The sequence below is a fragment of the Anomalospiza imberbis genome, chromosome 3 (genome assembly GCF_031753505.1).
Source record: "Anomalospiza imberbis isolate Cuckoo-Finch-1a 21T00152 chromosome 3, ASM3175350v1, whole genome shotgun sequence".
Classification (NCBI taxonomy): domain Eukaryota; kingdom Metazoa; phylum Chordata; class Aves; order Passeriformes; family Viduidae; genus Anomalospiza; species Anomalospiza imberbis.
Genome location: NC_089683.1, coordinates 79311285 through 79338766, shown reverse-complemented (window position 1 = coordinate 79338766; position 27482 = coordinate 79311285). Strand labels below are relative to the sequence as shown.

The 27482-nt window shown below is 36.6% G+C and overlaps 1 protein-coding gene and 1 long non-coding RNA gene across 5 annotated transcripts; one reads left to right on the top strand and one right to left on the bottom strand.

The window, feature by feature from the left end:
- Window positions 1-351: 351 nt before the first annotated feature.
- On the top strand, window positions 352-27482 carry FEZ2 (fasciculation and elongation protein zeta 2). 4 transcript variants are annotated; one of them, XM_068185339.1, is made up of 10 exons: window positions 353-635; window positions 2160-2268; window positions 5317-5433; window positions 6843-6987; window positions 9617-9885; window positions 12595-12675; window positions 16803-16878; window positions 19061-19126; window positions 24878-24906; window positions 25355-27482. In XM_068185339.1, exons 1-9 carry the CDS (start codon window positions 400-402, stop codon window positions 24886-24888), a joined length of 1110 nt encoding a protein of 369 aa, XP_068041440.1. In that variant the 5' UTR covers window positions 353-399; the 3' UTR covers window positions 24889-24906; window positions 25355-27482. The 4 variants fall into 4 exon arrangements, with proteins under 4 accessions (XP_068041436.1, XP_068041438.1, XP_068041440.1 ...); XM_068185335.1 differs by lacking the exons at window positions 24878-24906; window positions 25355-27482 and adding an exon at window positions 20553-22045 and having other exon boundaries at window positions 352-635; XM_068185338.1 differs by lacking the exon at window positions 24878-24906 and having other exon boundaries at window positions 354-635.
- LOC137471212 (uncharacterized) lies at window positions 23748-24045 on the bottom strand. Its single transcript, XR_010997467.1, has 2 exons — window positions 23894-24045; window positions 23748-23831 (listed from the first exon to the last, which is right to left on the bottom strand). It is a non-coding gene; the product is annotated as an uncharacterized lncRNA (long non-coding RNA).

Below are 27482 nucleotides of genomic sequence, written 5' to 3'. Positions count from 1 at the left end.
TAGGTGATTGAATGGAGGCATCAACGATAGTATAAAAACAAGTTACAACAAAAGTACTGTAAATAATCCTACTACGGCAGTGGCACTGGAACTGAGTGATCTTTAAAGGTCCCTTCGAACTCAAACCATTCTACGCCTCCCCCTCCTGCCCGATGAGCCGCCCCTACTCGGAGCGGAGCTGAGTCAGTACGGACACCGCTGTGTGCGGCTGTGCGATCGCTGCCTCGGCCCGGCCCGGCCCGGCCCGGCCCGGCTGTGCGATCGCTGCCTCGGCCCGGCCCGGCCCGGCCCGGCCCGGCTGTGCGATCGCTGCCTGAGCGCTGCCTCAGCCCGGCCCCGCCCGCCGCGCGCCTCCGGGCGCGCGCACCGCCGGGAGCGCGCAGCGCCGCGTCCCCAGCCATGGCGGCGGCGGCGACCTCGCAGCGGGACCCGGGCGATTGGCAGGACTTCTCGGGATTCCAGCCCTCCGCGGGGAGCGGCCCCGAGCCTGCTTGCGACAAGGGCGGCTGGGTCGTCGGGGATCTCGGGGCGAAGCTGTCCCTCTGCTTCGAGCCCCCGCAGGCCCGGGCTGGCGGCGGCGAGAGCCGCGTTCCGCTGCGGCCGCTCACGGAGCAGAGCGCGCTGCAGGACGACGAGTGAGTGCGGGCCGGGGGGCGCGGAGAGGAGCGGAGGGGAGGCCCGGCACGGCCTGAGGGGACGGCGCGGGCCACCAGCCCTGCCCTGCCCTGCCCTGCGAGAGCGCTGCCCCTGGGCCTTGCCGAGCCCAGCAGGGCTTGTGGGCTGCGGGAGCGGAGCCTTTCCCCGCCCCCGGGGCTGCAGCTGGGAGCCGCCGGGCCTCGGCAAGGGGGCACGTTCGGCCGCCGCGGCGCGGGTTTTACATGGAGCCCTCCGGCTTTATGCCCCTGACTGCCCGGGAAGCGTGTGAGCATCCCCGAGCTTCTTACCCCGCCGAGCTAGCGAGAAGTACTTGTTCTGAAGTGCAGTGACCGTGATTAGTATTTGTTTAGCTTCTTGCAAAGTGCCCGCTGTCAGAGTGCTTGAATTTAAACATGGAAAGTGCAGAAAGCAGGCGAAGAACAAAATTGCTGCAACTGCGATAATTGCTTGGAGTATTTCCCGCTGAGGCTTTCTGGGCCATGCTGCTGTACAGTTTTTGACATTATTTCACGAACATTTCTATTTCTTATTTTATAGTAAATTTAGTCAGCTTATCTTCATTAAAAATACTGCCGTCTTACTTTAAGGTAACTCAACTGCATGTCTTGTTCTAAGAGAAGAATTTTAAAAGGCCTGTTAGCAAAATACTAGATCTGTGGTGTAAACAGTGAGGTAAGTTCAGTGAACCATGAATCACGCTGGGCAGTGATGAGGCTCTGTCTGCCCTTCTGTGTCTGCCTCGGCTTTTCCTCTGACCTCTTGTGATTCTTAGCTAGGCAACCATTCCAAACATCCACCCACAGCACAGCGCCTGGAGGCAGGGCTTGGCTGGGCACTAGAGGAAGCAGCCTGCTCACGGGGCTGCTGTGGCTAAAGACTGAGCTGCTTCACCAGCTTGGGTCTCTGTGTGCAAGCCTCAGGTCTGCACAGGCCAGCCAGAGAGGATACACACTCTAGAAACAGTAAAGACTGACCGAGGACAAGAGTGGTGGGCTGAGCTCTGCAGGAGTACTTCCAGAACAAAAACAAATTCTTCCAAAATTTTAGTCTGATCTGTGTGTTTTCATTATTCTGTGATAAATGGAAGGGAAAAAAAGAAAAGATTTGGCTCCGAATTTGCTACTCAGCCTCTACTAAACAACGTTAGGAATGTAATTTGTAGCTCAGTTCAAATTTCATTGACGGAAAGGCTCATCCACCCCCAAAAAAGATTTTGAGTGTAGTTACATAATTAGCATAGAAGACGTGTCTTCATTTATTGTTTTGTATCACTGCTGTGCATACATTGTTGCTTAAAAAGGGAAGTAACTTATATTTATCAAAAACCATTTTCTCATAGCTTTAAAACACTAAAAATATTGTCAGTAACTTGCAGATGAATATTTAGGGAGGAAAATACAGTTACTGATAGAGATATATGATCACTAGGAATATGGTTATTGCTGCTTCAGTTGCTGTTTGTTTTGAGGTCCGCATTTTTGTTCCTTTATTCTTTTCTCCAGGATTTGGAATGCCTTGACTGATAATTATGGTAATGTGATGCCAGTTGACTGGAAATCTTCCCATACTAGAGCTTTGCACTTGCCAACACTGAATCTTTCAGAAAAAGGGGTAAGTTCTGATCAATAGAAGTACCCTCTTTGGATCTTTGGTACTCAACAGGGAAGTAAAACTCTTTGCATTTGTATAAAAGAATGTTGGTTTTAAGTGGCTGAAAATATTTTTAGTACTTGCCATTATACATGAGAGCTTTTTAAAAATCAAAGAACCATTGATGTGTGTTTGCATCTCCCTGGGTTGGAATAATTCAGGGTTAGTTTTAGATGACTCTTCATTAGAGCCAGTGCATGATAGAAAAAAAATGTAAAATGAGAAAGTGTTTCACATAAAATCTTTCTGCTGTATGATTCATGTTGAACACTGGTCTGGGTAAGGGAGGAAAAGAGGCAGGAGTACTCGAATTTAGTAAATCCAGTGAGGACTTTCCAAAGTTCATCTAATTCCACACTCAGATGGCTTCTTTAACAAGAAAGGTGGCCCAGGAGACACTAAAGTGCAAGAGCTTGTTTTGTTTTCCTTATTTAAGAGTCAGAATAGTTCTCTGGGGTAGGAACAGGGAATTAAGAGCTTCAGTGAGGTTTATAGAAGGGGTTGTCCTCTGATGATCTTAAAAGTGGATTAAAACACTTCAGGAAGAAAAGCTGGGAGGAATTCCCATCTCACCAGTTTTCTGAGGAAACTAGTGGCTTATCTTTTAAACATAGTGAAGTCCAGTTATGTTGTAAAAATATCTGAGTGTGTAACCTAAGAATTGGGTGATGCTTTGGCTTCTGCCATCCATTAGATAATCAACAGATGCTTTTTACTGTGACAGAAGCAAAGATTGTTCTGCTGAACAGGATACTTTGGGGTTCAGTAGAGGAAGATGCAAATTTGGAACTCATTTTCTTGATTTGAGTCTCATGGTTATCCCTTGAATTTGACTTGTGTTTCTTCTAATTTTTATTGAGTCCTTATTCAGATTTATAAATGGTTTTAGAATAATTAAATTCTTACATTTTAACTAAAAATAATACCCTGCCATGCTGTGACCTTTTGTCAGGGAAAAAATTGATTGGAAGACTAATGGATTTCTTGATAAGGAACTAAGTATAGTACATAAGAAAATGTTTTGTATAGTTTTTATAAGTTACTTGCAGGAAGTTATGAAGAAAGTATGTTAAAAAGTGTAAAGTGGTGTTGCTGGATTAGGAAGAATCTTAGGTTTGCTGCCAGTAGAGAGAAAACCAGTTCATGGATTAAATGTATCTGAAGGTTTTTCAGCTTTCATTCCACATGGAAGGCCTTCTGATGTGTGAAAGCTGTGGGGAGTGTTTGACATACTTTTCTTCTGCTGCTTTGTGTTCAGTAGTATTGCTGGATATGTGACAGTACATATGGACCAGCTAGTATCTTGTTGTATTTTCCTTACAATGAAAACTAACAGCTAAGCAACACTTCCCTGATGTGTTTGAAACTAATAATATGCTACCAGAATTGTGCGGAAAGCATTTCTCCTCCTGTTTTAGTAGGGAAAGATATAAGGTCAATAAGGCTGATTCGCCTGATCTTGGTTCCTTCACATGACAGGTCTATGCACACTTTTATACATCTCTGACACTGAAAGAAGTAGCTGGGTGGAAGTGTTGTGCACAGTGGTACTAGGAATGGGATTGTGCAATTCCTTGTTTGTTTTTGCTAGATTACTCTTAAATGGGTCATTCCCTGGTAGCAAGAGGACAGAAGGAGAGTGGAGTGTGGCTGGGTGGTAAACCAGGTGTTTCCTTTAGTCCTGATGCCATTTTTGGTGATTTGTTAGTCTGTATTATCAAAATGTTTTCAAAGGTCTCTCAAAATGTTCCTGGATATGTCAGGAGGGAAAGCACACCTCCTTCTAGATAAACTGATATGCTTCCTTACTGTCCCATCATTGTTGTCATATCCTATGTGCATGGAAAAATATTTGAGGACAGCAAACATTTAAAAAATGCCAAATTGTAGTGTATCTGTGTAGTAGGTGAAGAGAGAGTCATAGTGGAGCTTTGTCACTGCACAGTTACTGGAATTCAGATTGTGAGAAAAAGTGGACATTTGACTTCATTCTGAGGGCTGAAGAAGTGCAAATTGTATGTTTATCCCTGCAGGTGAGCTATCTGGGGATATTGGTCGCAGATTCAAAATGAATCTGAGAACTATTAAGGTATCTGAAGAAACTGAGAAAATTGGAGGAATTACAAGAAAAATTGAAAACTGATACTGTGAGACCAAGGACTTTGTACAGCCAGTCATGATGCTTGTAAATTAGCCCAAAGATCAGTTAAAGCAGTTGAGCTCAAATGGCAGATGTTGGGTGTTGCAGCTTTGAGGGGCTTTTCTAGGCTGGAATCTAGTAATGGACAAAGTACGGAAACAATTTTGTAAATAAACCAAGATATATCACTGTGTGAGAGTAAAATATGCCTGACTTATTAAGGAGAGGATTTATGTCTCTTAGTGTATGTATATCTTTGGTTTGAAAGGATGGATATCATTTGGTGGTGTATATATATGGGAACAGTGTTACTTCTCCTTCTTTCTGAAAAGACCATGAGATATTCAATGACACATTATTTTTTTTAATAATCTGAGGTGATACCAATGTTCTGATATCACCATTTAATATCAACTCTTCTCATTTTTTTTCCATGTCTTTTATTATGTGACAAAGTGGAACCATAAAAGCACTTAAAGAAGTTTGTGTAACGTTAGACATTATAGGCAAGTTTTTCACCCCACACAGACATTTGTTAATCTTCAGTTAAGATTTAAGTATTTACTTGACAGCCTCCCATGTAGATATCTGCATGTCACTGTGTATATTGTCTTTATATATGGACATTATTTAATGGCATTAAAGATTAACAGGTATTTTAACTTTGTCCAGTTGCAGTTTTGATTTCATTTGCCAGGCTGTTTGACAGAAAGAACTGTTGAGTCCATTTTTATGGGCCAAGATTCAGTTTCATTCTTAAAATTCAATGATAGTTCCCCATTTGTTTTTGTATGTTATATGCATTTTATACCCTCACATTATGAGTGTGTATATATATTTATATAAATATACCTTTTCATGCTTTTTAGGTAAATGACAACTTGAACCTTGACCTGTCAGATGATGAAGAGCTGAGGGAACAGTTGGATATGCATTCTATCATTGTTTCCTGCATCAATGAAGAGCCACTCTTCACAGCAGAGCAGGTGAAGTGTTCAGCAAAGACAATGTTGTTGGTGTAGGATGTTTCTTTAGTCTGTTATTATTTTTTGTTGTTGTTCTTGCTCTTCATTGTAGCTAAGTTTTTTTATTGTTCTTTGTTTAGTTTTTTAATAATGTGGGAGATAGCATTACATTATTCAGATTTGAAAAGTGTTTCAGTACTTCAGGTGAGGTTGATAGTCCAGGGTCTTTGAAATCTTTGTATATTTCTTACCATTAATTAGTCAGGAATGCTACTAAATTAAATATATGTGTAAAAAGCAAAAATATTTTCAGAATCTTAGTGGTATGGTAGAGTTTGTAGTTTTCCAGCATAACTGTGTGGCAGTTCATAGTTCTACAGGGCTTTGCTGTTAGCAGGAATTCTTTGAGGTTTTTGTCTAACATGAGGGCAGATCAGTGTTTCTGCTATTAAGCTTTCAAATTACTTTGATCTAAAGTCTTCAAATCCATGGATTTACTTCAATTATCTTGAAAATTGCTCTTCTGAGTAAGGTTAATGAGAGTAAAGGTCTGTTAAGATCCTGCTTTAGTAGGCAAACAAATAATCTGTTTTGTCTTTGATTAAATGGTTAAGCAATGGTTAAGCTGTGAACTCTGATGAACACGGTTATTTATAGTACAGGAGACAGGACTGCTTGAACTGCCTTGGCTCTCTTTTACTGTGGGTTGGATCTCAGCACTGACTACAGCCTTTAAACTTCTAGAAGTTGCTGTGTTGTTTATTCAGATGTCTAGTTAATAATTTAGCCTGTAGAAATGTAATCATTTATGTGATGTAAAGTAAGCTATCTATGCACATAATTTCTGTTGTCATACTTTTGGTCTGGCTCAGGTTTTATGCCCAGGGATGTAAATCAGCTTCAGGTTATGGTGGATCAGTTCAAAAAACTTCTCACAAGCACAGTAGATTTTCAGGCCGTTTTTGTTTTTGGTTTTTCAGAGAGTTTTTTGTGACTTTTTCTTTATTATTTTTATTTATTTTCATTTTGTTGGTTTTTGGTTGGAGGAGGGAGGGGTGTTTGTTTTACATAGAGAAAATGTGGTGAAATAAGGAGTGAGGGAGATAATTGATTTTTGTTGTTGTGTCTTCCTTCAACTGAATAGTCAGGAAAGATACTCCAGCTTACTCTTTAATTTAGTTCTCTTAAACAGAATCATGAGTACCTTCATATAGAAATACCCCATAGTTCAACACACTTCTTGTTATGCCGTCACCAATTTACTGTTACAAGATGTGATTATTCTCAGAGAGCAAGGATGGGGAGGAAATGTCAGTACGATTTTATTGATCCTCTTCCATCTAGTCTTGGTGATAGTTTCATCCAGCTTTGCTTCATATTGCAAGCTCTTCGTGTAGGAGGGTTTTCATAAGGGTTTTCATTTTTCAAAGGTGATTGAAGAAATAGAGGAAATGATGCAGGAATCGCCTGATCCAGAAGATGATGAAACACCCACCCAATCAGATCGGCTCTCTATACTTTCCCAGGAAATTCAGACCCTCAAGAGATCCAGTACAAACAACAGCTATGAAGAGAGTAAGTGGTATTTATTTAGCATTTTTTCTCTTATGCTTAATGAAAATAGTTTAAAGGGTGAGTTTGCCATGTGTTTGATTATTAGCGAGTCCTTCTTATGAAAGATCTGCATTCAAAAAATATTTTCAAAATGTTCTGAAATAATAGCCTGATTTAGTGCATGGAGGACTTACCTTTATCAGCTTTCTTATGACTAAGAACAAAAATAAGATTTTATAGAATTTAAATTTAAAGCAAATATTCTGAAGGTTGATACATTGGAATGAGATTCCTTCATGGGTAAAGTAGTAAGTTGGTAATTTTTTATTAAACTTCATTATTTTCTGTAAAGTGAGACATTTTCTTGATGCCAGTACACTAAGATCAGCTAAAGCTCTTGAAAGCTATTCAGTAAATAAAGCTTACCATACCTTTAGTACAGTTTCAGTCATTGCAACATATCTTGATAGACAGTAATACAAAAATAAGGCAACCATTTATTTTTTGCCCCATAAGGACCATGCATATTTTTTGGTCCTCCCTTTCCATTCTTCTTCAGAAAGCTTAAAAGTGAAAAATATCCTTTGTATCTTCTACTCAAATGAAATCATCTGTGCTTCCCCATACAAAAGCAATGGAGAAATTAGATTAATAATTATAGTAGGTTGAATTGCATGTAAAAAAAACTGTGACTTATCAGTTTTGTGATGGGAAATTTTGTTTAATCTTTACATTTGTTAACATGAATTCTAGAAGGTAGCAGTGACACAAAGAACATTTGACAGATCATCTTTCTACTCTGACCTTTATTAAAAAGTTTGGTGCTTTCCTACCTGTAGTCTGGGTCAACAATACAAACTCTGTAGAAGATTCAGAAAACTGGCCAACCTCTTGTGACATGAACTTAGAGTTTCTGCTACATTTCAGATTTATGGAAGAGATTCCAACCATGAAAATGGTCTCTTAACTGTCTCAACACATAAATTTCAGGAATGTGAAAGCAAAATGTATTGTGTTCAGCAGGGCTTCCTGCTTTTCTGACAGTTCCATATGTCTTAAGGTTTGGAGCTAATCAAGCTTGCTCAGTATTTCATATCATGTCAATTTTGCTTTGCCTCAGGAGTCCATCTTGTCTGTTATATCTTTACAGTGTAAAGGTCAGTCTCGACCAAATAATGCCTTGAGTTACTTTGGCAGATAATTTAACTTCGCTTCACCAGTTTCTCAGAATCTGTTTTCGTGTCTTTCAGGTCACTCTTTTATTAAAAACTCTTGCTACCTATTGTCAATGTGTGAAGGTGCTTCAGAATTGGTCTGCATCTCTCTGAAATTTTACAGGTTTTTCCTAGGAACTCTGGTTTTTATAGGATAGATCAGAGATTTTCATTCATTTAGGATTCAGAGCAGGAAATCACTTTTATTTACTTTTTTCTTGGATAGGAAAAGACATACTTTAAGGCAGTCCAAAAATAAAGCTCTGGTTACACAAGTGAGTTCCTCAGCCTACTAAGTTTCAGTCCATGTAGTCTTCTGCATTTGAATTCCTGTCTCCACTCATGTGCATTAGCTGAGGATTTCCTGTGTAGTCCTTTCAAGACTTTGATAATGACAACTGATCTATCATCAGTCAGGACTGCAGTTGGATAACCTACACCTGTGTTTTTAGAACAATTGGTTTTTAGGCTGTGAAGCTGGTTCTTAAGTGTTGGGACTCACAGGTGCCCTCTCTCAGTACTATTACAGTGTTTGAACAGAGTTTAAGGCCTAAGCTATCTTGAAAAGCTGTGGCTCCTTGACATAGAATTGTCTTAGAATTGTTTCATTGCCTTCTCTTCAGTTAAGGAAGTGACAAGTTTTCTCCAATCAGTTTTCCCTGCTGTAATTTAAGAGAAAAAATTCACATTTCACTTAGTACCTTTGATGCTTCTAAGAGCTACGCTTTTTTGTAGTTTGTGGCCTTATTTGTATTTTTCAACACTTGTCTGTAGGTGCTTTCCCTTATAAGTATTCTTGTAGACACAATCCTAGACTAATTCAGTGAAACTAAATAATTGCAAGCATCTATGCAGTGTCCTTAAACAGAGTGTACCTGTCAGTGTAATCAGGACTAGCTGTTTTTCAAGTGCCAAATAAGATTATGTTCTTTGACACAGCAGCTGCTGGGACTTGCCAGCTTCCTAGGTGTGTCACATCTAAACTGGAGCAGAAAGCAGTCCTTCTTTTAACCCAAGCAAGCCTCAAAACATTTTCTTGGTCATAATTGCACTATCTGTGACACATCACCCAGTAGTTCAGAAAATAGGAAGGCCTTTTCCTTTGAACAGTGAGTGCTGAGGAAAGTAGTAGATTATGACTGTGTCAGAAGTTTAGGACTTACTTCAGCTTCCAGCATAAACTACCAAGACATTCTTCATATTTGTAGATTTTCCCAGATTTCTCAAAAGTAAGAAGAAAATTTGACCACCTTGTCGCTAATCTTGTCACCTCTGAGATGTGTTTATTTCTTTAGGAATATTGTTTCGTTCTGTGTGGTTTTAGAACTGAATTTTTTTGTTTTGAGAAATTTCAGAGTACATTTTTCTCGTGACTCCCACAAGTTTTGTCTTGCTTAAAATCTTGACATAATACTTTTTATATTAACTATTTGTAGGAGTCAAAAGATTGTCTGTTGCTGAATTAAATGAACTGCTAGAAGAAATTGAGACTGCTATTAAGGATTATTCTGAGGAGCTGGTACAGCAGCTGGCTCTACGAGATGAGCTGGAGTTTGAGAAGGAAGTGAAAAACAGCTTCATTTCTGTCCTCATCGAAGTACAAAACAAACAGCGAGAACACAAAGAAACAGCAAAGAAGAAAAAGAAGCTGAAAAATGGTAGTCCTCAGAATGGCAAACAAGAAAGAGGTCATATGCCTGGAACAGTAAGAAAATTTTTATAAGTCTTTATGCATTTAAAAGTGTTTTTGTTTTTTTCTGCTATGGGAAGTAGTAGTCCTAGATTATATTAAGAAACCTGTCAAACCAAGACATCTGTTGAGAATTTTTTCCACAGGATCATATATTTTACTCTTCTCATATGCAGAAAATATTTTTTAACTGTTTGCAAATCAGCCTGGAACTAGCATACCTTCCTTGCAAAAAATACTGTCTTTGGATGTACTGCTCTGTGTTCTGTTGTCAGTAGGCAAATTCATTTATGTGTTTGGTTTCACTGTATGAATTTTAGTATGTGTTAGTCTTGCAGGAAATTCAGTGCTATTACTGCTGTAGTTGCAGATACTTATTGATCACGCTGGTTTCTAGGTAGGAAAAAAGTGAATGTCTTACCCTGGATCTCCTAACCTGTGGCACAGTTACTACATTCAACAAGAGACAGGAAGGAGGCCAAAGTGTAGTGCATGTATGCAGGGAGGAGATAATTTGTTTTATTCTTTACAGAACATAGCAACAAAAGGAAAAATGTCTTTCAAGTAGAGTTGGATCAGAGGAGTCAAAGAACAAAAGAAATTAGGTTATTAGCTTGTCAATGCAATATTTTCTTTCTTACCTGTCTAGTATAATTTAAAATTACTTAAGTCAGATATTAATGTTTGAATTTCTTAGTGATTCTTATGGGATGCAAAAAATGTGGTTTTGTAGATCTTGGCTAAGTCCCAGAAATAATGTTTCAGTTCAATATGAGAAGGTTTTGGGGTTTGCTTTTCAAATATAAGGAATAAACATTTATAATGAAATATTAATAGTTCAGAATGTATTTCTAAACTTTTAAGCATAAGATATACCTGTGATATACCCCAAATTGGGTTCTGATCTCATCTGTCAAAGGAAAGATGTTTGTGTGTGGAGCTAAGTTTTAGTGGAACTTAAGAAAGTATTTGTCTGGAAAACCATACAAAATTGTCATCCCTTTACAAGATCGCAGTGAATAGGTCTTTTTTCCTTCCCAGTCATGGAAAAGCAAAAAGGGATAGTCTACCTAGAAAGAAAAATAATTACTTTGTTTTGGAACTTGAGTCAACTGATTCACAAACTGTTATAGTTAGTTTAAAGATTAGAAACCTGAATGATGCTTTCAGGTGTCACTTACATGGTCCCAGGATACAACACTTGTATTTGGTTGCTTCAAGACACAGATGTGTCAGGTTGGTTTCTATGAGGGATTGAACAGACTAGCTCACAGGTGAGACTGTAGCTGCATGTGTGTGATTCCTTTGAAAATAGATTTCACTGTCATCAAGGACAGGTTTGAGAGCCCTCTCCCAGAAAGAGGTGCAAGGTGCAAGGTTCCTTTCTTCAACAGTCCTTTTTTTCCTTTTTTTTTTTTTTTTTGGAAGTGCTGAGAATGTGCTTACAGATAGTATGTTGTAGTAGCTTTGGGAAGACTGAGTTCCTGTTAATAAATAATGTATTAATTGGTTATTTTGTTAAGTGTACTGAAGTTTCAATTAAATACAAAGATTGGAAGTAGAGTTGAATTGTCATACTCTGAAGAAAATGAATTTTCCTGTAGATACTATAACTGAATATAAAGAAAACCCCAGGTATTTTAATTTTTTTTCCTTGCTACCATCTTTGGATAAATCAGTTTCTTAGATTTCTAAGCTTTTACCTCTTTCACAAGGGGAAACTAGGGAGTAGTTTATAGTCAGGGCCTGAAGATACCAGTTCCTTCAAGTAGGATATCTTAAAAGATTTAAGATGGCTTTGGCAAAATTTATGTCTTTACTGACCTTGTGAGCTTTAGAAGGTAAAAGAATACTGTATGCAGTCAGTAGTCCAGCACATTTTACTCCCCTCACATAAATAAATACTTTCAGGTAAATGTGCTGAGGTGTGCTCATCATACTGCCCTGTGTCAGCAGCTTGGCTGTTTCTTCTTTTAATGTTCGTGTCACTTGCTGATTTTATATCACATGCTAAACATGCTAAACATCAAAACTGTTTTGATTTTGATTTTTTTTTTTTTTTTTTTACTTTTCCAGCAAGGAAAAAGGATTACAAAATTCAAGGAAAAATGTGTAGTTGGATTATATACTGCTTTTTCTTTAATTGGATTCCCTGATTCCATGCAATGGGACTTGTAATCAATATGGGTGTATTATTATCTTATTGTGTATATTTTATGATATTACAGAATAGGGAGTACTAATGGTTGCTTCAATTGTGGAAAAGGAAGCATTAAAAGTTTTAAAGAGGTGGAGCTGAAAATTACTACCTCTGAACACTGTTTCTAGTATGTGCTTAAAATCTGAAAAATTTGTGTCAGTAGTGTCCCTAAACACAAACTTTAGAGGGAATTTTACCGTGAGCTGAACTGTGAAAAATGCTATATTTTACATTTCTAAATGAAACAGCCATAAAAAGCAAATCTTGATTATCAGGTCTGCAGTGTGAAGATTTTGTTTGAATAAATTTTGGTGTAGAAATACTGCTTAACTGCCACTATACAGTTTGCATTTTAATTATTAAAATTAAGTAGGTCAGTGAAGAAATAGAAATGTGCTGAAATGCACCTTGGAGCTTATCTTTGCCATTTGTCTTTCATAGTCTTGATAAACACTGATTAATAGTCTTCTGAACTTTTCTCTGTCCCTTTTTTTTTCTTTCTGCTATGTTTTCACTACTTTTAGCGCTTCAGCATGGAAGGGATCTCAAATGTCATACAGAATGGCTTCCGCCACACGTTTGGAAACTCGAGTGGAGAGAAACAGGTGCTGGGCTATCTTCTCGCTTTTTTATCATTCTTTGCCTGCACTTTTGGTAGGAGCTGAGATCTTGAAAATTGACAGTAGCTGAAGATAAATGCTGAGACACGAAAAAACAGGATAAAATGCTGGAATCTCTGCTTCCTTACCTCAGGTTTCTGATCAGACTACACTCTCTCTCCTCAGCAGCTCAAGAGATTCAAGACTTGATACCCTGATGCACTGAGTTAATAATCTGTATTTCTTACCCCAGACTAAAAGTCTGTTTTGCCTAGTGTATGCTTTAGATACATTGCATGTCTGTAAAAATCTAATAACCAGTCAAAAAACGTGTATCAGGTTAGATGTAGTGTTTCAGCCTTCAGCATTAGCAACTTGTGTAATGAAAAAAGGTTTTGTTTTCTTTTTTCTTCAAATGTTCAGAGCTGATACATCTAAAAACAGAGTAGCACCTGGAAAATGTAGAGACTGTACTCTTTTGCCTTTGAAAACTGCATGATTTTAAAAGTAGCCAGATATGTGCAGTGCAGATTACCAATATAAAATACAGGAGCTATAGGCAAGTTTGTGTCTTTTTGTTGGTTATTTAAATATTGAAACGTAGATCAGAGACAACTTCAGTGGGCATCATGTAGATGTTGTGTGTACCTTGGAAGCAAGATTCTTATGCCTTGTTTCAAAGTAATAACTTGCCTGCTGTTTCAGATCTGTAGTATGTATTTTATTAACAGTAATCTGCATTTTAGTGAACTGCTAATGCTTATGCTTTTGTTTAGTCTTTTGGCACACTACAAAATATTATTATTTCACATCATTTAATGTGTACTCAGTATTTTAGTTTATGCACTTTTGTCAGAGGAGTCCATTAGAGTTATTTTTTTCCCTGTGAGAAGTCCATCGAGGCAATAAATTGACTGGTACTTTAGAAGTCAAGCCTGATTAGGCTTTTGTCTGGAAGATGAGTGTTGTATCCTGCAGAGGAGTTTAGGAGGTAAAACAACTCCTCTCAAGTCATTCTGCAGTCATGAGGGTAGAAATCAGAGACTTGCCTGCTTTCTCAGGCAAAGTATATGTATGAGATTTTATGAATACATTGAGCCAGTTATTTTTTTGTCCTCAGCTTTGGGGATCTTGAGCACAGGCACAAAGCTTACCTAACAAGAGTTTTTATCACTCTGTGTTATCACATTGCTAGTAAAGCTGTACCTGGTTTTTTTTCTTGGTTTTTTTCTTGGCTGTCTTTACCATAAATTACAGCTGTTTATTACCTGTATCTTTAGGTATTTTAAATATCATATATTTTCATAAAGTGAGCTTATCTAGCCATGCCACCCCATCATACTTTTGGTTAAAAGACTTTCACTGCCTCCTATGTGGATGTAAGTAGCATAATCATATGTTAAAAATAACAGTGATTAAATAACTCTTCCTGTCACTTTTTGAGTTAATTTACTGATGTTATTCTTCATGTTGATCATACTTTTCTCCTGATTGATCTTTTTCTATATCCTTATGGATATAGAAAACCCTTTATGGGGTTTTTTATTCCCCTTCCTGTATCTTAAAGAAAATCATGGAAGTGATATGAATTTAAAATTAAATGTAGGGTAGAAAGGTAGAAAAGATTCCAGCTCTGTTATGATTTATGCTTGGAAATCCATTTTTTATGGCCTTTGTTTTCTGTTTGGGAGGTTTCTGTTTGATTAGGATTTTTTGTCTCATTACTAAACCCTGGCCCTGCTTTTGAGCTACTGGTGTAATCTTATTGCAACAAGTTGCAAAACTGAACAAGTATCAGATCTTCAGTTTCTTAATGCTGCTCTCACAATATAAATTTGAGAGTTTTTTTCGGGGTGTCATTATAAACTCACATTCAGGTGTTTTCTGCTAGCAGGGAAGAATTAGTTAGAAATCTGGAATTGTGACGAAAAGAAATGCAAGGGCAGACAATTTTTTTGTGTACCTCGGAAGCCAGAAGTTCCAGTACATAAGGTTACAACTTTAAAAAGTTTGAGAAGTTTGTACAGTTATTTCAGAACTCTTTTCAATTTTTTTAATTTTAATGGTATTTACTACCTTCTACTACCATCTCATAGTGGGTACTTCTGTTTTGAAATCTTAGTCCTGTTTTCTGTGCATGTGTTTGAGACAGAAGTAAAAATTACTTAAGAGATTTTCACTATGTAAAGAGAAACTTCCAGTGGGAGCTTCCTGTTCCTATCTGATAATGTAGTCAAAAATAAAAGACATTGAAATGTTAGTAGCTCTTTCTGTGATCATATTTCTGGAAGAAAATTCAAGACAGTTATCTTCATTTTGATTTTCAGGCATATAAAACACTTTTCGTAGGTGATGAAAAATTGCAGTGGGAATTGCTGCTTTATCACGTCATCAAATCTGCTTCAAAAATTTAGAGGTCACAGCAGATTTAACACTTGGTCTTGTCAGTAAGCTACACTTCAGTCATTCCATTCTTTTCATGGTATGTTATCTTCACATAGCAATTCAGGAAATGAGGTTTTATAGTGCTGTTATAGCGACTGATTGTTACAGCTGCAAAGTTGATGAGTAAAAAGAGGACTATTTCTGGAAACAAAGAAATTCCTTTTTTTTGTTTTTAATTGCTACTGTCAGAGAGGAAAAATGGAAGGTGAAGTTTACAGGAGAAGGGAAACAGGGTTAGTTGATATTTTATACAGTGAAATATCCTAGTATTTCATTGTGCAGGTAAAGGGTAGAATGCCATGTAGTTCTGAAGGCTGGAAAAGACAGCCAGAAATCTGATTTCTCTGTAACTAGATCCACTTTCATCTTTACCATTGGCAGATTCAGTAGCCTTATATTTGGCTATCAATTCTGGTAATTTTATTAAGAGCACAGTTCTCTGGTGATACTTGGTTACATCTCCTGGAAAAGAAATTGAAAACAGATTATTTCCTGAGAAGCATTGCATACTTTTCTCTGCTGTGCTGAGTGGACATGAGAAAATGCCAAAAGAAGAGGGAGGGAGAAAAGCAGCCTGTGTTTGCAGAAGGTCTTGGGGAAGTGTCAGTACCACCTGTACAACTGGCTCAGTGCCACTGAGCTGAGTCTGTTTGGCTTTTAGGCAGATGTTGTGGTCGGGCGTGAGGTGCGTGATCCTGCTGCAAACATGGCAGTGCTTATAGCTGCGTGTGGCAGCCCTCAGCCTCCCCCTGCAAAGTGCAGCTCCTCACCATAGGCTGAGTTACACCTGACTCTCACTGAAGGGCTGGTACCAAGGAGAGGAAGAGACCTAGTACCTTGCTTGTAACATGTTTTCTGCTTGTTGCCTGGAGAACTATGTAGATGTCAAGTGGAATGAGACATTGAGGGTTACTTTGCCTACTGCCTTGTAGCTGTAAAACCAGAATCAAGTTCCTCTTTAATTCATAAAAATTTACTTGAGGGAACTTTCAGGAAGCTTTTCCATTGGGGAAAATTCCATCTGTTTTAGTACTTTTGAAATTCTGACCTCTTTAAGGAGAACATGCATTCATATTGGCTGCAAAGTAAGATGTCGCCTAAAATGCATGTAATATAAGACCCAATAGGGTTACATCAAGAATTTGAAAATTAATTCTAGTTGCACTGCAGGTATGAAAATCTTGAAAGATTTAAGAATATTGTTGTGGGTTTTTTTTTAAGCAGACAAGAATTAAAGATTTCAGTAAATAGAATTAAAAAGCAGTTGGTTTGAAACTGTTAGCACACTCAACTATGAAAACTGATAATTTAAATCAAGTTCCATATTCTGAGGTATCATGTTTCATTAGGCTTGCCTTGTTCTTTTTGATTGGAAGTGTATAGCAGCAGAAGGTGAAAGCCGTCTGTTTCCATTTTTACCTAACTGTGGGACAGCATCATCTTCTTTGCAGAGAGGACAGTTAGCTGCATGACTTCTAGTGGCCACATACTTTGGAAAAAAAAAACAAACAAACAAACTTTTTTTCTGTGATAAAAGCTCTGAGATGGAAAGGTAGAATCTTAATCATATTCAGAATTATGACTATTTGTGGCAAACTATTTCAATTGCTACAATATTTACAAAATAAAATTCAAACAATGAAGTTGCATGAAAGGACTGTCAAGTAACTCTGTTTTTCATTTGACAGTATTTAACAACCGTCATTCCTTATGAGAAGAAAAATGGACCACCATCTGTTGAAGATCTTCAAACATTAACCAAAAGTGAGCATATGAAATTCCCCTGCTCCTTTCCTCATTGTATTTCCAGTTGTGGCTGCTAAAAGCCAGTGAAACCATCCACTTCCCTCTTACCCTAGGGCATGTATGTAAAGATGCATGATTTTAACCATGGATTTTGGCCAGCTTGTTTCCTGAGCCCTCATGTTAGGTTTGTTTCCTAGCTCTTGTCTGAAACTCTGAAGGCCAGAAACCTGCATGTATCAGGATGTAAATGTTTCCATGTTTTGATGTTGGCCACATATAATGAAATTTGTTCTTACAATGCCTGACGAATCCCTGTTTGTTTACATTTGCTGTGCTTTACTGAGGTTGTTGTAATGACTTCGGAAAAATGGAGTGGATGTCAAGATACTTGGGACTAGTTCCATGCATAATGATTGCACATGATTGCCTTTAAAATAGCCTGCTTCTCTCTGTGGTTTTGGTGGGGGGGGTTTATTGTTAATAAATTTTGATAATCAGGAATTCCAAACCAAACAGAGTTTTGACAATGCTTTGAATTCCCTGTTCTTCACACCTTTTTTAGGCCAGATCCTCAAAATGACTATAAATTCCAAGTCCTCTAATTGTTTGATTTTATTGGGCTTTTTTTTTTAATTCTAATTTGCAAGAAATCAAGGTTGTATTTTTTAAAAATTTGCTTATTCGGGTGGTTTAATACAGCAAAGCATCTCTAGGAGTCAAGAGCATCTCCTTCATTGGAGGTTTATAGGAACAGTTTAAAAATGGGTGTGATAGAGTATATCAATGCATTTGATCAGATCTCAGTGGAGAATCTCACTATGTCTTTGAAGTGATTTTCAGCAGCAGTTCTGTGATTCCACGGGTGGCTGAGAGGTGGTAAAAGGCTCATTGGTTGTTTTCTGGAAAGAGAAAATTAATATTATATAAATTCCAGGGTAAATGAAATGTTTAAGTAAGAATTAAAGTTCCCTTTCTTTTTCTACAGTAGGCAGCCTTAGGTATTAATTTGTACTTCCTTTGTGAAAAGGATTTTTCATATTACGTTTATTCTTGCAATGAAATTTTATCCTCTTGCCATATTTAAATTTCACTTGACACTATTAAGCATGTGTTAAAGCCTTTTGAAAACATTTTGTGTTGTTTGATGGTTTATTAAAAAAATGTCTTGCACAAATGCATTGTAAAGAGTATTGACAATATTGATTGCTGTGGGCTGGTTGGAGCTTGATCCTGTGAGTCAGTTGCAGGTTTGTGACTCACTGTCTCTGCTGTTGTTAAGGCAGGCAGTAAAGCAGGTGTTAAGGCTTGTTCAGTTGTTTTTTCTTTCAAAGCTCTGTATTACTCCATAGTTATGAACACTAATGTATTACTTCAATGTAAAAATGGAAATAAAACACTTATTATAATTTGAGTTTAGAGTCTCATATGAGGAATTTGGAGTTTATTAAATACTGCTTTTCAGTAGAATTTTGTATTTTTCCTTCTTTCAGTCATGTCCTGAGCGCTTTATAAAGAATAGTAATTGTTTTTCTTTATGTAGTGATGGACAAGTTTATATATGTCCAGTCAAGCTTGTCCATTCCTTCTTCAGAAATAGGCAAGACGGACAAGATCTACTCTCATATGTCACAAAATGGCGTTTTTGCATTATTGTAACTTAATGCTGAATTAAGTAATGTAGTTAAGATTTTTCAAACCTACAGCAGATAACATTCACCATTACAGGGAGGGAAGAAAAGCACCACTAATATTTCCATAGAATCATTCACAGCATTTCTCCATTATTTAAGGTAATGATCAAAGATCTTAAGTAGTGTCTTAATCTCAGTCCTAAGATTTCCAGCTCATTAATAGTTGTTAGCATACTTTAGTTTTTGGATGCCATGACTTTCTTTAGGTGAGAATCTTTTCTATGGAAGAGGTGCTTGTTGTAGTTATGACTGATGGAATTTTACTGTAATATTAACTACATGAAATGGGGCTCTTGCATCCCCAAACTGGGGAGCTCAGTGAGAATGACACAAGTGGAAGGTGAAGAGGATGTGATGTATCATTGTATCTTCTCATCTTTCAGTTAAGAGATTTCCTACATCTCATAGTAGTATCTCTATGAGTAGTTGGAACTGCTCCAAGGTATTTGTTTTATGTGTTGTGTTTAATTTATGACTAAATATCTGTTGGGTTTTTTTTCATTCTTTAGTTCTGCATGCCATGAAAGAGGATAGCGAGAAAGTGCCAAGCTTGTTAACAGACTATATTTTAAAGGGTGAGTATGCTTCTCAGCAGGGATTTTATTTAATTCTAAATTAACTTAATTGACTTATAATGTGTATTTGAAAATAGTGATCCTACAGCATTCATGAAGTATGTTGCCTTTCAATCAAACACAGCTGTCATTTATGTTCTGTTTTGTCCAAGCATTCTGAGGTACAGTTCATACATAGAATATGTTTGTTTTGTTTGTGTTCGTAAAATATAGCAAACTGCTGAATGACATCAGCAGGAACAAAGGAGTCTGGCTTATGAAGTGAAATGGGTATAGTTAAAATCTCCCATTGCACAGTTTTTTCAGTAATTGGAACTCAAGCTACCCATGGTAGTAAAGCATTTGCTATTCAAAGTGCTTACAGTTTCATTTCAAGTGTTGCTTTCTGATCAACAACAGGAAGTATTTATTCTACTTATTATACCTTCTTCAAATATTGTTTTGTAAGTTTTTGTATGAGTCATTTATTTTCCAGTCTTACACATTGATTGTGTTTAAAGAATGTCAGACTTTTAAAATTATTGTCTGCCTTAGTTTTAAAGGGGTTCTTCCAAGTAGTTTCCAGGTTGTTAAATTATTTTAAAATGTTTTTCATCTGACTTCATTTTTGGCTAGATCTTGCTAATGCTTATGTTCTTACTTAATTCTTGGCGTATGATGCAGTTTTCTTAAGTGTTTGAAGTTTAGCAAATGCATCAAACTCCCAAGATCTGAACAAATACCTGTACAGAAAGATGATGGGAGCCATTTTGTTAGCCACCAAAATGTTTATAATACTCTGCTTTTCATATGCTGCAAAAGTTTTTCTCTTCTTTTGGTATCATGTGTTCCAAGTCTCATCTTTTTTTCAAATATACTGTCTTTTGACTTCACTCACTCCATATGATTTTTAAAGATTTTTGTATTTCTTACACAAACTTACAGTCACTCTCATAATCTTATCTCACAGATACTTGAAAGTACTTTCAGGTTTAGGAACGGTATGGTTTCAGAGTTAGGGATGACATATATTGTGCTATCACTTCAGAAAATCTGAAAAAAAGACATTCAGTATCCTGGAAGCTCCAAGAGACGTCCTGTTGAAAGAGATCCATTTCTAAGTTTTGTGTAGGGTTGAAGAACTGCCACATACAGTAAGAATGCAGAGATCCTTTCAATTGATTCCTTTGATTTTTCCATGGTTTACTTATTCTGTCTAAAAATTCTTCCTAAATTACACAGGTGTTTGCCTGTGAGCCATGTAAGATCATGGTCAAGGTTTTTTTTAGTGGTGATGGCACTAAACCGTAGTTCTATGAAGCCGAATCTTTGACCCAAGAGGATGAACTGTTGTCAGTAATTAAAACTGTTTGCTCTTCATAATACATCTGGTAGTAAGTGACTGGATTTAACAGTGTTTTTCACAGTGTCTGCTCTTATTTTTTAGATGTAGCTACCCAGAAGAGCTTTCAGATTACTGGGATATTGAGGAGAAACTGTCAGCTTAGGGAAATGGAGAAATCTTTTCTTAAAAGCAAAGTAGGCTTATAAAAGTAGATTACCTTAACATAAGGGAAAATGATCGAGGAAGGTTGAACTGAAGTTCCTTCCTGCCTCTTGTATGCTCCTTACTTAAAAATCACCAAGGATATTCTACTAGTGCGATGCAACAATTGCAAAAACATCATGCATTGAGTGTCTTGGATCAAATAGGTTGTCTGTCATATGCAAACACTGTTATCTTTAAATTGTGAAACACAAATTGTGGGAACATGAAGAGTAATCACTCACATCACTCATAGAAAAAGGAAAAGTCAATTTCCCCCTCCAGCTACCACTTTCTTAGTGAACAGAACCAAGCCTTTCTTCATCCTGCATGGGTTTGCGTGCTCAGTGGCAGATAGCTGTGAGCTCAGAACTAGTGAGCATAGAATTTTACTCTTCCTTTCTGTATAGCCTTAAGTAAGCTTCATATGCTATTTTGACATTATGTTAAATATTTAAAACTCAGCTAACAGTGTTACCTTATACTGTAGATTCATGCTGTGGCACAGGCAAAGTGTTCCAGTTGTTTCAGAAGTTGTAACCTACTGCTCTTTTTCCGCCACTAAAACTTCTGGCCTGAAACACCCACATGACTTTCGTGGCACAAAATTCTCCCAGCCACCAGTCTATTGTCTGGACATTATTTTTAAAGCTTGTTAAGAGGAGATTGGTTGAATTCTTTACAAACTCTTAGATCAACTTTCAGCTGAGCTTTAATACCTGAAATTCTAACCTATTCCTTAACTCCAAAATAAAAGGAGTGACCTACTTATTGTGGATTCGACTCTCTTCACTGTAAAGATTAAGAATGTCTTGGCAAGGTAAAAATCTTCAAAAAAATATAGGATTTAAATTTCTTTCCTGAAAGAAGTTCTGGACCCAGTGGTATAATTCATATGGTATGGTGGCAGTTGTATTCATTTTACACTGAATGGATTTTATTGCTTTTTATTAAGCTTTAATCAAGAAATTAAATTTTGAAATGTGTGAATTATATCACCAAAGGTACTTGGTTCTGTTAAAATCTGTTAAGTATGTGTTCATTTGAGGATCATTTTTTTCCAATCTTGCAACAAAAAAAGCAGACAGTAAATTACCTGTGATATTAGGATATGTGTAGCTTTATGGGAAATCCAGTTTGGCATCTGACTGCACAGAGGTCAAACCTTTTTTCAAACTTTATATTCTGTTTTACAGAGCAGAAAAAATAATTCCTAGAGACATGCTCTTGATTATTTTTTTAAAGCAGCACTGTCTTGCTCTTCTGTGGTATGTAAAAAATTAGGATATGCAGTCCTATGTGGGTGTTGTAGCTGTCCACAGAATTATTAACAGACTTGCCCAGATACTAGTGGTCACTGTTGAACAGTTACTTAAATTGTTCAGAAGCAAAAATGTCAGGAAAAAGATTATTGCCAAAGTATTGTTAGTACAATGTAAAGGAACAAACAGAAGAGTGCTGTGAATGTAGAAAGGTGAATGGAACCATAAGATTGAGCATAATTGTTGATGTAACATGAAATCTTACCATGTGACTGGGGTTCTGAGGATAGTGAACTAAGTTTATATTTTCTCTGAATTCCAGTGTGTATAATTCACAAATTTTGTATAATCTTGAATAACTTGAAGTAAATGCCCAACAATTCTGAAATTTGGATCATATAGGAAGACACAGATCCCCTCTGTGTGTGCTAATACACACTATCTTAATTTAATAATGACTGGGTAAAGTTGTTTGGACAACAGCTGGAACTTGAAGGACAGTTCTGCAGCCAGGTTTGCTATTGACTTTCTGTGTTACCATGGATCATTCTTGGATATTTTTTTCATAGTCAGCTAATCTTTCTGAGGTACTGGAAGTGGAAATTCTCAAAACATGGTGTGTGCAAATCAGTGTAAAAAGAAATTAAAAAGAACACCTCAGGCCATTTCATGTTAGGGGATAAAACCACCTCTATATGCACTTCTCAGTCGGATTATTAGTTTTGAAATTATCTCTGGTGCTTGCTTTCTTTAAAGCATCTTTTCCCCCAATTTCTACCGCCCCCTTGTGTCCCCCAAAATGTTTAAAATATCATCATTTTCCTTATCATGGTTACATCCCCCTCTCCAGGGGTCATTTAGCTCTCCCCTGGATCTTTTCTGTAAGGAATATCTCCTCAAAGGTATTTAAGTATCCCAAAGCCAGACTAAGTACATCCCCTGTGAAGAGTCTGGTACAGTGTAGCAGCTTATCTTTTGTTGTTCATGGTGGTCTTATTGCAGCCTAAATTATTTTCAAGGCAATATTTTTCCTTTTGTGGTGTTCTGTTTGATTTTACTTTCCAGTGAACATTTCTTTCCTGACCCTAACAGTAATGAAAGGGAATTAGTGATTTGCATTGCAAGTGAACTCTAGTTCTTTTCCCACTAGCATATGATTCATATTATATTTTATAGATTTTAGAATTAAAATAGGCGGTAACATGAAATTGATCAGCATTTGCAATTGTGCTTAATTTTTTCTGAATGCATTTTAATATATCAATATTGTTATTATATTTTATCACTAGGAGTCATGAAGGAGAAACTGGGATTTGAAAAAGGGTAGGGGAATGAATTTACTGACAGGGAAAGAAATACCAAACCAAGACTGAAATTCTTTATCTTAGAAAGCACACTTCTGAACTGAAGCTAGCAGCTTAGTAAGGTCACGGTATTTAAATGCTGTTTGTTCTCATCTTTCTATTGATCTTTTTTGATGGTTGAACTAATACAATGTGATTTGAAAACTCTGTGCTTATGTCCATTGAAAGACCTCAATAAGCTAAGTTTTTTTGTGCACAAGTTAAACTGTAAAGCAGAAGTAGATATTTGTGTCATACTTTGTAGCTGCACTGGGTTTAGGTGTTGCAACAGTAATAAGTACTGTATCCTTTGATGAAATTGTGTTTGTATGGACAGTGCTCATTGAATTTTTACTTCCTTTTGAAAGCTTTCAGTCTTTTTCTTGTGTGTATAATGTAATGACTTTCTGCATAATGATTAATTTGCCAACTACAATAATGCAAGTAGCATTCTATAGATATTATAAAAACTAATATTTATATTATGTATATAGTATTATGTATATCATATATAGTATGGTTGCATCTGTAATCTTTGCAGTATGCAAGTTTAGGTTGCTTTCAGAAGAAAATGCCTCGTGCAGTTGCTTGTCTCTTCAATCTCACAAATAATAATTGCCAATTTCAACCCTACAACACAGAAGCAGGTGTTTTGGGAGTAACAAAAATACTGTAGGGAACAGCATCTAGGTAGGAGAAGGACTGGAAGTGCTGTTTGCATTGAGCTGTTGCCTTGAAAAGCCAACTTCTCCTTGGGTCTGATGTATTCACCTACTTGAATGCCCGTACAGGGGCTCCTGTTTCTTTGGAGGTATGAGAACATGAAGAGGGCCTGCTGGGATGGACTTCACAGCAGGTTTAAAGTAGAAGCTGAGGACAGCATTGTGGGAAGGGGAATTATCTTGTTTTATTGCTATATGGGTAGTGAAGAATATCTGACAAAATCTGCTGGAAGCAAGAGTTCCTTAATTTAGCTACTTCCAAAACAAATCAATTATATATATGAAATGTTAACCAGTGTATACACAGAATTAAGTATTAAGTATTAGGATAGATTGTCTGGTATCACATCTAGACATGTTATTTCAAGATTACTACTTCCAGTTTTTACAAAATGTGAAGATTTAGCTTTGTGTACAAGGATAATATTTATGTAACTATTATATAAAAGATATAAGTATGTACTTATAGCTGAAATTATTTCCTTTGAAATCATATGTGTTATTACAGTAAACTTTATAAGATGTATTTACTGCTAAGCTTTGTTTTCTTTTCCAATTGTCCTCAAACAGTAATTGTGACAAAAATAAAGTGCTAAAAACAATATGCTATGCATTACTAGTTAGTAAAATGCATGAAGTGTCTGGTGATGTTTTCTTCTTTTTTCTGAATGTAGATATCGTGAAAGCAGAAAAATTGCCCCTCTTTCTCCTTGCTATTTCATACCTGATCTTTCAAGTAAAACTTATAATTTATTTTGTTTTAATGAAGCAAGAATTTGCACCTTGTATTTTTAAATTATGCAAGTATTTCAGATAATGAGAACATTTATTTTCTTGCCTTTGAAGTTTTTGTTTAATTGTTACACCTGACTTCTTTATTTGCTTTTGTGTTGTGCTAGCATTGGTTTGAAAGCTGGATTGCTCTGAGGTTTGTGCCTTACATTGAAACAGGAATGAGAAACACGTGAAGGACATGTCTTATCTTGCCACTGTGTGATTCTAGTACACGCACCAGAATTAGAAAGTAGAGTTAGAATCGCAAATTGTCAGTGCATATTTTTAAAATATAACTGCATGCGTCACCTGTTACTTAATGTTCTGTTTTCTGATATAACACTTTAAAAAGCACTATTTAAGACATGACCTTTAGTTAACTCATTTCTGGATAATACTAGTTAAAGATAGCGGGTTGTGTTGCTTCATTATCTTTTGAGAGAGGCTGAAAACTTAATTGCCATTTCAGTTAATAACTAGATTTTACTGTGCTACTAATAGGGTAGAATCCAACATTTAAATATTTTAGTATATAAGTTACATTTTTATGCATATCGACTTCACTGATATTTATCAATGTGTATTTGTGGTTTTTTTTGCAGTTCTGTGTCCTACATGAAGAGGGCTGCCTTTCAGAACTAGCCATGCTCCTTTCTGTGATGAGAAGCTTTCCTTGGATATAACTCATACTATTTTTTCATTTGGCACTATACCTAAAGCAGTGTTCATTTACCTCCTCCGTGTGTGTGGATTTTCTTCTACAGTAAGTCATCTGGGCATGACAACTCATCCAGTTTAACTTACTGGTGCAATGAACTGGAGCAGGGAACAAACATTGTACAGTTTTACTTGCATTGTTCTGACTTTTTAAAGTCTTATTTTTTCATTGTATAGCATGTAGTAAATCCTCCTGCACATTTTGTTGTTGGAAGGAAAGGTAAACTTTGAATAGTGTAAATAAAATAAGCTTCATTTTATGGAATCCATATTTAAAAGTATCCTTAATTCCTAAACAAAAATGAAAAAATTATCTTAGTCAGACTTGGAATTTAAGAATCAAGTGAGTTCTCCAGGACACTCCAGAAAGGTGATTGTGAAAGCCAGCAATCAGCACTTCTTTGTATACAACAGATTTGTTCATAGAACAAATCCAGATTTCTTGATTTGACATAAATAATTGTGTGTTACTTGTGTTACTTGTTCTGGTATTAACACAAACATCTGACTAATGTAATATTTCATGTTTGGTTTTATTTTAATCAGTAAAGTTCATGTGGCTTAGATATTCTCCCATATTGCTGCTATAATTTTACTAGTTTTAAAAGGTGTTTGATCTTAATGAAAATGCTTCAACATATAAACATTTTAAAAGGCAGTATCTTTTTAAAAATACATGTACAGTTTGAAAAACTTGCACCTGGCTTCCAAGTTAGTATTATATTGAGATGTTTGTTGTTATGTATCTCTGAATTTTACTACAAATATCTCTTGTAAATTGTATGCACTGTCTCCTCTGTGATGATGTACATGCATTCAAACAGATGAGAATGTATTTTATAAATCCTGTAAAAGAAACATACCCCATATTCTCAACTTTAAATACTTGTCACAAGTAATTTTGCCAGTCTAAAAGATGAGATTGAAATGTAAGGAGTACTAATTAAAAAAACAAAAACCAAAAAGTCCACTTTTTTCTAGGTTGAATTCCTATTGATTCTTCATCCAGATGTATATACTGAATATCTGAAGGCATTGGAATATGAGATTCTAAAGAAATAAACATGTGTTTTCTTCATTTTTTCCATCTAAAGTCTTCAAGGGTTTTGTTAGTTAAAGAGAAATTTTATCCTGTGTACCTTGCATTATCTTTAATGTTCAGTTTTATCATCATCACCAAATACTGTTTTGATCAGTAAAACAACATGGGTTGAAGATAGTTCTCATAAAGGTTTTTTTTGTTTTTTTTTTTCTCAAGGCCTCAATATTTTTGTCTTTTGTGCCTTTTTCAGCTTAAAATTATTTATCTTCTCCCTCTCCCCAACTTGACCACCAATGGATACTTGCCAGCCTGCTCAGGAATAAATATATTCTCTCCATAAGTGTGGCATATGTGAAGAAGTTTTTTTGTTGCTTTATTTTAATTCATTTGTGGTTTCTCTGAGAAGAAGGCAGCCATTTATTTCTGTAGCTGGTGTGTTATAAATTCATTATGGCATGCTTTTTGTATAGAAATTTTTGATGTGGAATGGAAATGGGCAAAGGGGATGACCTTGCTTTATTTTAAAGAAGGTGTACATGTGAAGCCCACCATGTCTCTGTGTGAGATTATTCAGAGGTGCTTCAATCTCCTGATGAGTCTTGAAGTGACAAGATGGAACAAAATAAAACAACAACAATTAAGAGAAGAGTAAAAAAGAAAAAACAAAGGAAAACAACAAAAAAACTTCTGTCAAAGCGTATGTTACTTGTAACAAATCTTGGATGACTTAAAGTCACAAACTACTAAAAGTACTGAAACTGGAAATAAAGACCAGAAACAGCTTTAGTGAGCTAAACATCTGCTTGGGAATTTCATGCCTCTCATCAGACTAAACAAGGTTTCATTATTAAAAGTACCTGTTTACCTTGTATGCATTAAACAACAGCTGCCAAATGTGGCAAGTATTATATGTATACCTATATTATGTACATAAGCAGATTTCAAAACATTTGAATAAAAAGAACCGTGCT